The 14,509-nt window shown below is 46.5% G+C and overlaps 1 protein-coding gene across 1 annotated transcript in view; it reads right to left on the reverse strand.

The window, feature by feature from the left end:
• LOC115196466 (receptor tyrosine-protein kinase erbB-4) overlaps nt 1-14,509 on the reverse strand; it is a gene marked incomplete at its 3' end in the record, with an annotated part of 364,416 nt that overhangs the window by 12,952 nt on the left and 336,955 nt on the right. Inside the window, 5 exon segments of the mRNA XM_029757324.1 lie at nt 2,589-2,702; nt 5,208-5,349; nt 7,059-7,177; nt 8,006-8,071; nt 10,847-10,981. Of these exon segments, the coding sequence (XP_029613184.1) occupies nt 2,589-2,702; nt 5,208-5,349; nt 7,059-7,177; nt 8,006-8,071; nt 10,847-10,981 (576 nt within the window).

Below are 14,509 nucleotides of genomic sequence, written 5' to 3' on the forward strand. Positions count from 1 at the left end.
GGAAGTGGGGAAGGTTTAAGAAATGTTCAGTACTACTGGGAGAAATGTGAGTTCTGGTATGTGGGTACATTTGGGACAGATGTCATTATGGTGGTACAGTATGTGGGTACCTTTTGGACAGATGTCATTTTGGGGGTACCTTTGGGACAGATGTCATTATGGTGGTACAGTATGTGGGTACCTTTGGGACAGATGCATTATCGTGGTACAGTATGTGGATACCTTTTGGACAGATATCATTATGGGGATACAGTATGTGGTACCTTTGGGACAGATGTAATCATGGGGGTACCTTTGGGACAGATATCATTATGGTGGTACAGTATGTGGGTACCTTTGGGACAGATGTCATTATGGAGGTACCTTTGGGACAGATGTCATTATGGGGGTACATTTGGGACAGATGTAATTATGGGGGTACCTTTGGGACAGATATATTATCATGGTACAGTATGTGGGACCCTTTGGGACAGATGTCATTATAGGGGTACAGTGTGTGGGTACCTTTGGGACAGCTGTCATTATGGGGGTACAGTATGTGGGTACCTTTGGGACAGCTGTCATTATCGGGGTACAGTATGTGGTACCTTTGGGACAGATGTCATTATGGTGGTACAGTGTGTGGTACCTTTTCGACAGATGTCATTATGGGGGTACAGTATGTGGGTACCTTTGGGACAGATGTCAGGTACCTTTGGGACAGATGTCATTATGGGGGTACCTTTGGGACAGATATCATTATGGTGGTACAGTATGTGGATACCTTTGGGACAAACGTCATTATCGTGGTACAGTATGTGAGTACCTTTGGGACAGATGTCTTCATGGGGGTACCTTTGGGACAGATGTCGTTATGGTGGTACAGTATGTGGGTACCTTTGGGACAGATGTCATTATGGGGTACCTTTGGGACAGATGTCATTATGGTGGTACAGTATGTGGATACCTTTGGGACAAATGTCATTATCATGGACCAGTATGTGAGTACCTTTGGGACAGATTCAATTATGGGGGTACAGTATGTGGGTACCTTTGGGACAGATGTCATTATGGTGGTACAGTATGTGGATACCTTTGGGACAGATGTCATTATCGTGGTACAGTATGTGAGTACCTTTGGGACAGATTCAATTATGGGGGTACAGTATGTGGGTACATTTGTGACAGATGTCATTATGGGGTACAGTATGTGGTACCTTTGGGACAGATGTCATTATGGGGGTACAGTATGTGGGTACCTTTGGGACAGATGTCATTATGGTGGTACAGTATGTGGGTACCTTTGGGACAGATGTCATTATGGGGTACCTTTGGGACAGATGTCATTATGGGGGTACCTTTAGGACAGATATCTTCATGGGGTACATTTGGGACATATGTCATTATGGTGGTACAGTGTGTGGATACCTTTGGGACAAATGTCATTATCATGGACCAGTATGTGAGTACCTTTGGGACAGATTCAATTATGGGGGTACAGTATGTGGGTACCTTTGGGACAGATGTCATTATGGTGGTACAGTATGTGGATACCTTTGGGACAAATGTCATTATCATGGACCAGTATGTGAGTACCTTTGGGACAGATTCAATTATGGGGGTACAGTATGGGGGTACCTTTGGGATAGATGTCATTATGGTGGTACAGTATGTGGGTACCTTTGGGACAGATGTCATTATCGTGGTACAGTATGTGGGTTGAGTAGGTTGAGCCACTGACGTGGTCTTCCTGTCTGGGTTGGCGCCCCCCCCTTGGGTTGTGCCGTGGCGGAGATCTTTGTGGGCTATACTCGGCCTTGTCTTCGGACGGTAAGTTGGTGGTTGTAGATATCCCTCTAGTGGTGTGGGGGCTGTGCTTTGGCAAAGTGGGTGGGGTTATATCCTGCCTGTTTGGCCCTGTCCGGGGGTATCATCGGATGGGGCCACAGTGTCTTCTGATCCCTCCTGTCTCAGCCTCCAGTATTTATGCTGCAGTAGTTTATGTGTCGGGGGGCTAGGGTCAGTCTGTTACATCTGGAGTATTCTCTTGTCTTATCCGGTGTCCTGTGTGAATGTAAATATGCTCTCTCTAATTCTCTCTTTCTCTCTTTCTTTCTTTCTCTCGGAGGACCTGAGCCCTAGGACCATGCCTCAGGACTACCTGGCATGATGACTCCTTGCTGTCCCCAGTCCACCTGGCCATGCTGCTGCTCCAGTTTCAACTGTTCTGCCTGCGGCTACGGAACCCTGACCTGTTCACCGGACGTGCTTGTTGCACCCTCGACAATTACTATGATTATTATTATTTGACCATGCTGGTCATTTACGAACATTTTAACATCTTGACCATGTTCTGTTATAATATCCACCCGGCACAGCCAGAAGAGGACTGGCCACCCCTCATAGCCTGGTTCCTCTCTAGGTTTCTTCCTAGGTTTTTGGCCTTTCTCAGGAGTTTTTCCTAGGGAGTTTTTCCCAGCCACCGTGCTTCTTTCACATGCATTGCTTGCTGTTTGGGGTTTTAGGCTGGGTTTCTGTACAGCACTTTGAGATTTCAGCTGATGTACGAAGGGCTATATAAATAAATTTGATTTGATTTGATTTGATACCTTTGGGACAGATGTCAGTGCAGGGGATGCACATCTTGATGCGGTTCTCCTCCACTTCCATCTTGTTGCTGGGACAAGCCCTCACACAGGAGCTGTGGTCCACCACAAAGTTATCTGGGACACAACACACAGATATACACTAACTTTACTCTACACAATGCAGAAACTCTTCCACAGGGCTGTCCTAGATGGTTGTGTATAACTTTACACTACACGTTGCAGAAACCCTTCCACAGGGCTGTCCTAGATGGTTGTGTATAACTTTACTCTACACGTTACAGAAACTCTTCTACAGAGCTGTCCTAGATGGTTGTGTATAACTACTCTACAAGTTACAGAAACTCTTCCACAGGGCTGTCCTAGATGGTTGTGTATAACTTTACACGTTGCAGAAACTCTTCCACAGGGCTGTCCTAGATGGTTGTGTATAACTTTACTCTACACGATGCAGAAACTCTTCCACAAGGCTGTCCTAGAAGGTTGTGTATAACTTTACTCTACACGATGCAGAAACTCTTCCACAGGGCTGTCCTAGAAGGTTGTGTATAACTTTACTCTACACGTTAAAGAAACTCTTCCACAGGGCTGTCCTAGATGGTTGTGTATAACTTTACACGTTGCAGAAACTCTTCCACAGGGCTGTCCTAGAAGGTTGTGTATAACTTTACTCTACACGTTAAAGAAACTCTTCCACAGGGCTGTCCTAGATGGTTGTGTATAACATTACTCTACACGTTGCAGAAACTCTTCCACAGGGCTGTCCTAGATGGTTGTGTATGTCACGTCCTGGCCAGTATAAGGGTTAATTAGTATTGTAGTTTGGTCAGGACGTGGCAGAGGGTATTTGTTTTATGTGGTTCAGGGTGGTGTGTTTGTTAAAAGGGTGTTTGAATAAGTATTCCGGGGTTTTTGGGGCACTGTTTGGTTTTCATGTATTTCTATGTTTAGTCTAGTGTGTGTGGTTCTATGTTGAGTTAATTGGGGTTGGACTTCCAATTGAAGGCAGCTGTTTGGTGTTGCCTTTGATTGGAAGTCCTATATTAGTTGGGTGTGTTTGTCTTGTATTTTGTGGGAGATTGTTCTGTGTTTAGCCTTGTGCCTTACCAGACTGTTTTTTGTCGATCGGATTTCGGTTTGTTATTTTGATGTTCATTTTGATATTTAATAAAAGTCAAGATGAGCCTGCACATACCTGCTGCGTTTTGGTCCTCCTTCACCGACGACAACCGTGACAGTGTATAACATTTCTCTACACGTTGCAGAAACTCTTCCACAGGGCTGTCCTAGATGGTTGTGTATAACTTTCCTCTACACGTTGCAGAAACTCTTCCACAGGGCTGTCCTAGATGGTTGTGTATAACATTACTCTACACGATGCAGAAACTCTTCCACAGGGCTGTCCTAGATGGTTGTGTATAACATTACTCTACACGTTGCAGAAACTCTTCCACAGGGCTGTCCTAGATGGTTGTGTACAACTTTACACGTTGCAGAAACTCTTCCACAGGGCTGTCCTAGATGGTTGTGTATAACATTACTCTACACGATGCAGAAACCCTTCCACAGAGCTGTCCTAGATGGTTGTGTATAACATTACTCTACACGTTACAGAAACTCTTCCACAGGGCTGTCCTAGATGGTTGTGTATAACATTACTCTACACGTTACAGAAACTCTTCCACAGGGCTGTCCTAGATGGTTGTGTATAACATTACTCTTCACGTTACAGAAACTCTTCCACAGGGCTGTCCTAGATGGTGGTGTGCATGTGTCTGTGTCAGTCCCCTGAATTGATTTGTACATCAATAGTTTTGAAGACATTCAGGTTGAAACATTGCACTCAATAAAATGTGGAACATTCATGGTGTGGGTCATGCCAGCGTTATGCATGGTGTGGGTCATGGGTCATGGGTCATGCATGGTGTGGGTCATGCCAGCGTTATGGATGGTGTGGGTCATGGGTCATGCATGGTGTGGGTCATGGGTCATGCCAGCGTTATGCATGGTGTGGGTCATGGGTCATGCCAGCATTATACATGGTGTGGGTCATGGGTCATGCCAGCGTTATGCATGGTGTGGGTCATGGGTCATGCCAGCATTATACATGGTATGGGTCATGGGTCATGCATGGTGTGGGTCATGGGTCATGCCAGCATTATACATGGTCTGGGTCATGGGTCATGGGTCATGCCAGCATTATACATGGTGTGGGTCATGGGTCATGCCAGTGTTATGCATGGTGTGGGTCATGGGTCATGGGTCATGCCAGCATTATACATGGTGTGGGTCATGGGTCATGCCAGTGTTATGCATGGTGTGGGTCATGGGTCATGCCAGCGTTATGCATGGTGTGGTTCATGGGTCATAGGTCATGCCAGCATTATACATGGTGTGGGTCATGGGTCATGGGTCATGCCAGCATTATACATGGTGTGGGTCATGGGTCATGCCAGTGTTATGCATGGTGTGGGTCATGGGTCATGCCAGTGTTATGCATGGTGTGGGTCATGCCAGTGGTATGCATGGTGTGGGTCAAGGGTCATGCCAGCGTTATGCATGGTGTGGGTCAAGGGTCATGCCAGCGTTATGCATGGTGTGGGTCAGGTAACCAGTTCTTACGGGGACACTTCTCCACACAGAAGGATCCATAGGTGTACTTGGCCCGTGGGTTGGATTCCAGCTGGAAGGTGGTGGGGTTGTACACAAAGGGCTGGGGGCACTGGGTCACACACGCCCCGCTGTCGTTGAAGTTGGTGCAGGCCTGGAGAGGAAACATTAGGAACATGCACACAGTCTGAGGGTATAGGAGTGTGGGGTAGGACTCCATTGAACCAGCCACAGTAATGTACATTGATGTGGTCTTTGTTTAGAAATGTGGAAGCATGTACGTGTTAGAGCAGTCTACCCGGTAGTGGTACGTTTTACAACAGACTACCCTAAACCATATGGTGATTTTACTTCACAGTGGGATACAGAGCTATTATATAAATACTACAAGGTGGGTTAGATGGGATTGAGCCCTGAGGAACACAAGGACACGCCACTGTTTACTGTTTACTACATGATCAGTCGTTTTTAGCCAGGTTTAATCATATTACAGTATACAGGTCAAAACACTCTTATCCTCCAGGTCAAACTGGATCTGCAACCAAAACACTCTTATCCTCCAGGTCATACTGTATCTGCAGCCAAAACACTCCTATCCTCCAGGTCATACTGGATCTGCGGCAAAAACACTCTTATCCTCCAGGTCATACTGTATCTGCAGCCAAAACACTCTTATCCTCCAGGTCATACTGTATCTGCAGCCAAAACACTCTTATCCTCCAGGTCATACTGGATCTGCGGCAAAAACACTCTTATCCTCCAGGTCATACTGTATCTGCAGCCAAAACACTCTTATCCTCCAGGTCATCCTGGATCTGCAGCAAAAACACTCTTATCCTCCAGGTCATACTGTATCTGCAGCCAAAACACTCTTATCCTCCAGGTCATACTGGATCTGCAGCAAAAACACTCTTATCCTCCAGGTCATACTGGATCTGCAGCCAAAACACTCTTATCCTCCAGGTCATACTGTAACTGCAGCCAAAACACTCTTATCCTCCAGGTCATACTGTATCTGCAGCCAAAACACTCTTATCCTCAAGGTCATACTGGATCTGCAACCAAAACACTCTAATCCTCCAGGTCATACTGGATCTGCAGCCAAAACACTCTTATCCTCCAGGTCATACTGTATCTGCAGCCAAAACACTCTTATCCTCCAGGTCATACTGTATCTGCAGCCAAAACACTCTTATCCTCCAAGCCTCCAGACACACCATATATGAGTCAACTATGAGTCAAATAGAAGCCATTGATCCAAAGCCTAAATGGTGAAATGTTTTTCTCATAAAACTGTGAACTTGTCTGTCGTCAATGTTTGCGACCTGTAATAGCGACTAGTAATTGAATTGGATAAGGCTCTATAAGTTACAACTGTAATATCGCTCTGTTAGTAGAAAACATACCTTCATTAAATGAACAGAAAATATTAGGGGATGAAGGATCATAATTAGAATAATAAATTAGCCATTTGGTTGTTTCATCTGAGGAGGAGCCAGTAGACTTCTACAGTCTATTAAACACACAGAGATGTGTCTTTCAGTAACTGGGGAATTAGAGAATTTGTGTGAATTCTGTTGTTGTGTTGGGAGAGTAATGTGTGTGTGTGTTTGTGTGTGTGAGGGGGGTTAACTGTGGATAACTGTGTGTAGGTGTCTGTGTGTATGTGCCGGGCATCTGTGTGTGTTTGTGAGCGTATGTGTGTGTGTGTGAGTGTGTGTGTGTGTGTGTGTGTGTGTGTGTGTGTGTGTGTGTGTGTGTGTGTGTGTGTGTGTGTGTGAGAGCGTGTGTGTGTTTGTGTGAGCGTGTGTGTGTGTTTGTGTGTGTGTGTGTGTGTGTGTGTGTGTGTGTGTGTCCACGTACGAAGCAGTCTGTGTCCTTGGGTCCCGAGCAGCCCCCAGCACACTCCTTGTGGCAGCAGTTACTGACGTAGGGGCCGAAGCAACGGCCGTCACACTGCTCAGCACACACAGTCTTGGTCACTGTGGAGAGCACAGGGTTTACATTACTGACACAGGTATACACACACATGCACACACACACGCACACGCACACGCACACACACAATGCACTGCCAGTTATATAGTGTAAGTTATAGCTCTCCATAGAAAATGCCTGATATTGAATGTGGTCAATGCTAAATCAATCCCTACACCCCTGTTTTATGACACTGGGTTTATATCCTGTTGAGAAGAGAGGAGGATCCCAACAACAAACACACACTTCACACAGTGGCATAATAATTCTGGGTTGTCAAAGCCTTGCGTTTAAGTGCTCACTTCCTGTCCCTCTGTGTGGGAACATAATGAAGCGGTAGGACAGAAAGCCGAGGAGCTCTTAGCTCTCTTATTCTGACTGAGGAACGGCAGAGAAAAGACCAATCACTCTCTATGGTTGTCTATGACGACTGGAGTTCACCCTGTCATTACACAGAGGACTGTTACTGTGAACTCCGCTGCTTGATCTCTCTCTGTTTCTCTCTCTGTTTCTCTCTCTTTCTCTTTGTTTCTTTCTCTCTGTTTCTCTCTCTGTTTCTCTCTCGTTCTCTCTCTCTTTCTGTTTATCTCTCTCTTTCTCTCTCTCTTTGTTCTCTCTCTGTTTCTCTCTCGTTCTCTCTCTTTCTTTCTGTTTATCTCTCTCTTTCTCTCTCTCTTGCTCTCTCTGACTGACCTTGTGTGTGTGTGTGTGTGTGTTTGTGTGGATGGTTATCTGACATGTTGTGTGTGTGTGTGTGTGTGTGTGTGTGTGTGTGTGTGTGTGTGTGTGTGTGTGTGTGTGTGTGTGTGTGTGTGTGTGTGTGTAATACGTACAGCTTTGGCACTGGTTGTCCTGATGGCCCCAGCAGCGTCCGTTACAGGAGCGATGACATCGTTTGCCTGCGGACCACACACACACACACACACACACACACACACACACACACACACACACACACAACATGTCAGATAACCATCCACACAAACACGCACACACACACACACACACACACACACACACACACACACACACACACACACACACACACACACACACACACACACACACACACAAACCTCCATCCTCCAACCCGTTAACCGTTCCCCCCTAAACACACCCTTTCTCAGAAACCACCCCCACACCACCCCCACACTCTCTGAGAGTGGGTGAGTGGGCTCTGAGAGTGGGTGAGTGGGCTCTGAGAGTGGGTGAGTGTGCTCTGAGAGTGGGTGAGTGTACTCTGAGAGTGGGTGAATGTGCTCTGAGAGTGGGTGAGTGTACTCTGAGAGTGGGTGAGTGTACTCTGAGAGTGGGTGAGTGTACTCTGAGAGTGGGTGAATGTGCTCTGAGAGTGGGTGAGTGTACTCTGAGAGTGGGTGAGTGTACTCTGAGAGTGGGTGACTGTGCTCTGAGAGTGGGTGAGTGTACTCTGAGAGTGGGTGAGTGTACTCTGAGAGTGGGTGAGTGTACTCTGAGAGTGGGTGAGTGTACTCTGAGAGTGGGTGAGTGTACTCTGAGAGTGGGTGAATGTGCTCTGAGAGTGGGTGAATGTGCTCTGAGAGTGGGTGAGTGTACTCTGAGAGTGGGTGAATGTGCTCTGAGAGTGGGTGAATGTGCTCTGAGAGTGGGTGAGTGTACTCTGAGAGTGGGTGAATGTGCTCTGAGAGTGGGTGAGTGTACTCTGAGAGTGGGTGAGTGTACTCTGAGAGTGGGTGAATGTGCTCTGAGAGTGGGTGAATGTGCTCTGAGAGTGGGTGAGTGTACTCTGAGAGTGGGTGAGTGTACTCTGAGAGTGGGTGAGTGTACTCTGAGAGTGGGTGAATGTGCTCTGAGACTGGGTGAGTGTGCTCTGAGAGTGGGTGAGTGTACTCTGAGAGTGGGTGAGTGTACTCTGAGAGTGGGTGAATGTGCTCTGAGAGTGGGTGAGTGTGCTCTCATTGTTCTAGCTGGCTCTCTCTGGGTCTACAGTAAGTATGAGGGACAAGGATCCACTCCCCAGTCAAGTCATCTCTCTCAGGCAAAAAGTGGGGACATGACACATAACAGTTATCATAGCCCACCGTCAGTGAGCGTGAAAGGGCCTGTCATCATCAGGCTTTAATTGACTGTGTGGTAATTACATGCTGAAGTGGAGGGCTGAGTGAATGTCACCCTCGGCCCCCTGCCTGCCTGTGAAATTACGCCTCGCTCACTCCAAAAATGATTATGTTAAATAGCAACCCAATCTGGCAACCTCAAAGAAAGCCCTCAATCTGGCAACCTGGGCTCCCACACACGCCGAGCCACTCTCTCATTTTATGCCAACTCTTATTGTCTTATAGTCCCTCTCCTCTGTCCTCTCTTCTGTCCTCTCTTCTGTCCTCTCTTCCGTCCTCTCCTCCGTCCTCTCTTCCGTCCTCTCCTCCGTCCTCTCTTCCGTCCTCTCTTCCGTCCTCTCCTCCGTCCTCTCCTCCGTCCTCTCTTCTGTCCTCTCCTCTGTCCTCTCCTCTGTCCTCTCCTCTGTCCTCCCCCTGTCCTCTACCCTGTCCTCTCTTCTGTCCTCTCTTCTGTCCTCTCCTCTGATCTGTCTTCGCATCTGTCCTCTCCTCTGTCCTCGCCTCTGTCCTCTCCTCTGTCTTCTCATCTGTCCTCTCTTCTATCCTCTCTTCTGTCCTCTCCTCTGTCCTCTCCTCTGTCCTCTTATCTGTCCTCTCCTCTTTCTTCGCATCTGTCCTCTCATCTGTCCTCTCTTCTGTCCTCTCCTCTGTCCTCTCATCTGTCCTCTCCTCTGTCCTCTCATCTGTCCTCTCATATGTCCACTCATCTGTCCTCTCATCTGTCCTCTCCTCTGTCTTCTCTTCTATCCTCTCTTCTGTCCTCTCCTCTGTCCTCTCATCTGTCCTCTCCTCTGTCCTCTCTTCTGTCCTCTCTTCTTCTTCTTCTTCTTCTTCTAACATCTCAAACAGACATGATAGTGAAGGACACCTTGTGGGGAGAAACTACATGCTCAGTCGAGCGTTGTGTGACATTTTGTGGTCATACGTGCTGTTTTTAGTGGTCACTGTGACATTCAGTGATATTTTCTACACTGATATTGAATGCATATCATGCCCTCACTTTTCCTTGGCATACAATGCAATCTAGGGAGGGGAGAACAAATTGAAAATGTGGAGAATGTTTGGGGGAGTGGACTTGGAACTAAAATGGCGGTGGGTTTTGACACACAATGGCCGGTAGCCAATGGCTGTGTGTTTTGAGACAAAATGGCCGGTAGCCAATGGCTGTGTGTTTTGACACACAATGGCCAGTAGCCATTTCAGTGTTCCAAACACTTTCAAAGGAGCTGGCTGTCAGCTTTAGTGAGCTTTATGTGCAGCTGAGACAGCATCACCATGGGCCTGGCTGCATAGCAACACAACCCAACCACCTCCATGTGTTTAATCACTGATCTATTGTGATGCTGCTTCCAACTCACCTTCAGCAAAACAGAGAAAAAGGATACAAACAAAGGAACATTTTAACAATATAATTTGTATGAAACTGAGGAATCATGTAAGCGTGTGAAGGTGTGAAGGTGTGACGGTGTGTGTGTGTATAGTGTGCACCTTGGAAGTTTAGAGAAGCATCCCTCAATATTTTTATCAGCACCTCGACCACCCCTCCCTCTCAGCGATGTGGTTTCTCCCCATACTCACATCCAAGGCCACTGTTGTTGGACGGTACCACCAAAAGCTCAGCTTGGGGGTTCTTGATGATGTCTCTCCAGTGGATGGTGTCGGCGTGGCACAGGAACTTGTTCTGGTCAACATAAACCCCCCCGTTCAGGATCTCTGTGCAGAGAAGGACACACGTATACACATAATAAGCACATAACCATTAACATGTGTGTGTGTGTGTGTGTGTGTGTGTGTGTGAGTGTGTGTGTGTGTGTGTGAGTGTGTGTGTGTGTGTGTGTGTGTGTGTGTGTGTGTGTGTGTGTGTGTGTGTGTGTGTGTGTGCATGTGGGTGTTGGTGTATGTACGTATGTGTGTGCGTGTGCTCTTGTTTGTGTATGTATGTATGTATATATGTATGTATGTATGTATGTATGTATGTATGTATGTATTGTGGCAAAGAAGGGGGTCGAGTGATAAATGGCAGATATGTGAGGGCAGAACTAATAAACGGGCTCTGCCCGATCACTAAAATGGCCACCCCGATCAGAACTACAGATCACAAAATGGCCGACTGCCAAAACTACAATTCCCAGAAGCAAGGGGAACCCTCAGAAGGTGTAGCCGACCCACAGATAAAGGGTCAAGAAAAACCAGGAAGAGAGAGAGAGGGCGGGAAGGATCTATGAACCATAGAGAAAGAGACAATCTACATTGGCTGGATTTACTGTGTACGAGCTGGACTGTTTTGGACTTACCTGTTGGGGTTTAGACCTGGACCTACCGAGAACCAGATTTGTGTACCGAACCCTGCTATCCTTGACCTTACCTGCGGCCTGGGTGGACCAGGACAGCGAAACAAACACACAGGTACTGTCATGTTCGAAAGAACTTTCATTCTGGGCTGACTTTGGTGACAGTTTCCCACTTAATTTGTGACAAACGCTCCTAACTTTGAAGAGGTTTGCCACACGTGGTGGAGAATGTGGGCACTAGATTAACCATACCGCTGGTTAGGTAGAAAAAAATAAAATAAAATAAAAGTTTAGTTAGCACTCCAAAGGGGAGTCAGGTTTTTATTTTTTTTGTTGTGGCTTTGTTTGGTTAGGACAGTTTTTTTCAGGAAAATGAGTATGGAGGGAGCCGTACAGGCCCTGTTCGAAGCGGCGGCCGCCCAACAAGAGGCAACGAGAGCTCAACAAATAGCTCATCAGGATGCAATGCGAATGTATCAGGACACGTTACAGGTCCAGCACCGCACCAACCAGCTGCTCAGAGAAGAGCAAGAGAGAAACACCCGGGAGTTAAGAGAAGGCCTAAAGGGGCTAGCGGACCAAATTGGGGCTCAGTTACCAGCTGCAAATACCCAAAGGTGGGCCAATCCTTTTCTTCAAAAAATGACAGCGCAGGATGATGTGGAAGCATATCTTACCACCTTCGAAAGGACGGCAGAGAGGGAGAAGTGGCCGAAAGAAGAATGGGCAGGGCTTCTGGCACCATACCTGGCAGGGGACACTCAAAAAGCATATTTCGACCTGGAGTTGAAGGATGCACAGGATTACAATAAACTAAAGGGAGAGATTCTGACTAGACTGGGAGTGACCGATACCGTGAGGGCACACCGCTTCCACCAGTGGTCCTACAGACCAGGACAACCCCCCCGAACACAGATGTTCGACTTGATTCACCTGGCACGGAAATGGTTGCGACCGGAGACCCGTTCGTCCGCCGAGGTCGTCGAGACCATCGTACTCAACCAGTTTCAGCGAGGTCTACCCCAAGAAGTGCGACGATGGGTTGGCCAGAACGAGGTACTTTCCGCCGACCATCTCGTGGGCCTGGTTGAACGGTATTGTATGGCAGGAACAGCTGAGCAGGCGCAGGAGGAAAGATTCCCATTCCCCAGGCCTGGGCGAACCAGCGGACAGGGTAAGACTGTCCCAACAGGTGGAGGGGGAGGAGAGCAGCGTGGGGCCATGAGGAAAGAATCAGAATTGGGCCGAGACACTAAGGAAAAACCGGAAACCGGGACTGGGGGTCGAGGAGGTCTCCCCCCCGAAACCCTATTATCTGTTACAATTGTAATCGACCGGGACATATTACAGCCTACTGCCCTATTAACCTGTTAGGGTATAGGGGGCAGTATTGAGAATTTTTTGAAAAAAGATGTGCCCATTTTTAACTGCCTCCTACACCTACCCAGTAACTACAATATGCATATACTTATTATATATGGATAGAAAACACCCTAAAGTTTCAAAAACTGTTTGAATGGTGTCTGTGAGTATAACAGAACTCATTTGGCAGGCAAAACCCTGAGACAGATTCTGACAGGAAGTGGATACCTGATGTGTTGAATTGACTTTGAGCCTATGCCATTGAAAAACAAAGGGGGTTAGGAATATTCTGGCACTTCCTATTGCTTCCACAAGATGTCCCCAGCCTTTACAAAGTGTTTTGAGTGTTCTACAGTGAGATCTGACCGAATAAGAGCCATGGAACGTGATGGTCCATCATTCACCCTGGCGCACGATTTGATGGTGGGTACTCTCATTCCGAAACGTTTTAAAAGAAAACCCAATGGTCCGCCTTGAATTTTATTCATGTTCTGGTTAAAAAAGGCCCTAATGATTTATGCGATACAACGTTTGACATGTTTGAACGAACGGAAATATATTTTTTCCGTTCTTGAAGTGAAGTGAAGTCCGGCTGGCTTAGATCATGCGCTACAACACGGAGGTTTTTCGACATAAATGATGAGCTTTTTTGAACAAAACTACATTCGTTATGGACCTGGGACTCTTTGGAAGTGACATCTGATGAATAGAATCAAAGGTAATGGATTATTTATATAGTATTTTCGATTTTAGATTCCTCCAACATGGCGGTTAGTCTGTATCGCGATGCGTATTTTTCTGGCGCAGTGCTCAGATTATTGCAAAGTGTGATTTCCCAGTAAGGTTAATTTAAAATCTGACAAGTCCATTGCGTTCAAGAGATGTAAATCTATAATTCTTTGAATGACAATATAATATTTTAGCAATGTTTTCTAATATTAATTAATTATTTTGTCGTCATGACTTGACTGCCGGTATTGGAGGGAAACGATTTCCTGAACATCAACGCCATAGTAAAACACTGTTTTTAGATATAAATATGAACTTGATAGAACAAAAAATGCATGCATTGTCTAACAAAATGTCCTAGGAGTGTCATCTGATGGAGATTGTAAAAGGTTAGTGCATAATTTTAGCTGATTGTATGGTTTTGGTGACGCATGTCTTTGAATCGACAATGCATTGCACACAGCTATTGTCAATGTACTCTCCTAACATAACCTAACTTTATGCTTTCCCCGTAAAACCTTTTTGAAATCGGTAAACGTGGTTAGATTAAGAAGATGTTTATCTTTCAAAGGCTGTAAGTTAGTTGTATGTTTGAGAAATTTGAATTTGTACATTTATTTGGTTTCAAATTTGCCGCTCTTGAAATGCACCTGCAGTTGATAGGGTGCGCCACGGGGGGAACGCTAACGTCCCAGGTAGCCTCAAGAAGTTAAAGAAGAGCCAATGCAATGTAACCTCGGTGAAAAAGAAGATGAGATATGGTATGCATTTCCCGTGGTAACCACTGTACTTGAAAGATCAAGAAACAAACATATGTGCCGGGTGAAGGTTGAAGGGAAAGAGGTTGAAGCGCTACTGG

The sequence above is a fragment of the Salmo trutta genome, chromosome 6 (genome assembly GCF_901001165.1).
Source record: "Salmo trutta chromosome 6, fSalTru1.1, whole genome shotgun sequence".
NCBI classification, from domain to species: Eukaryota; Metazoa; Chordata; class Actinopteri; order Salmoniformes; family Salmonidae; genus Salmo; species Salmo trutta.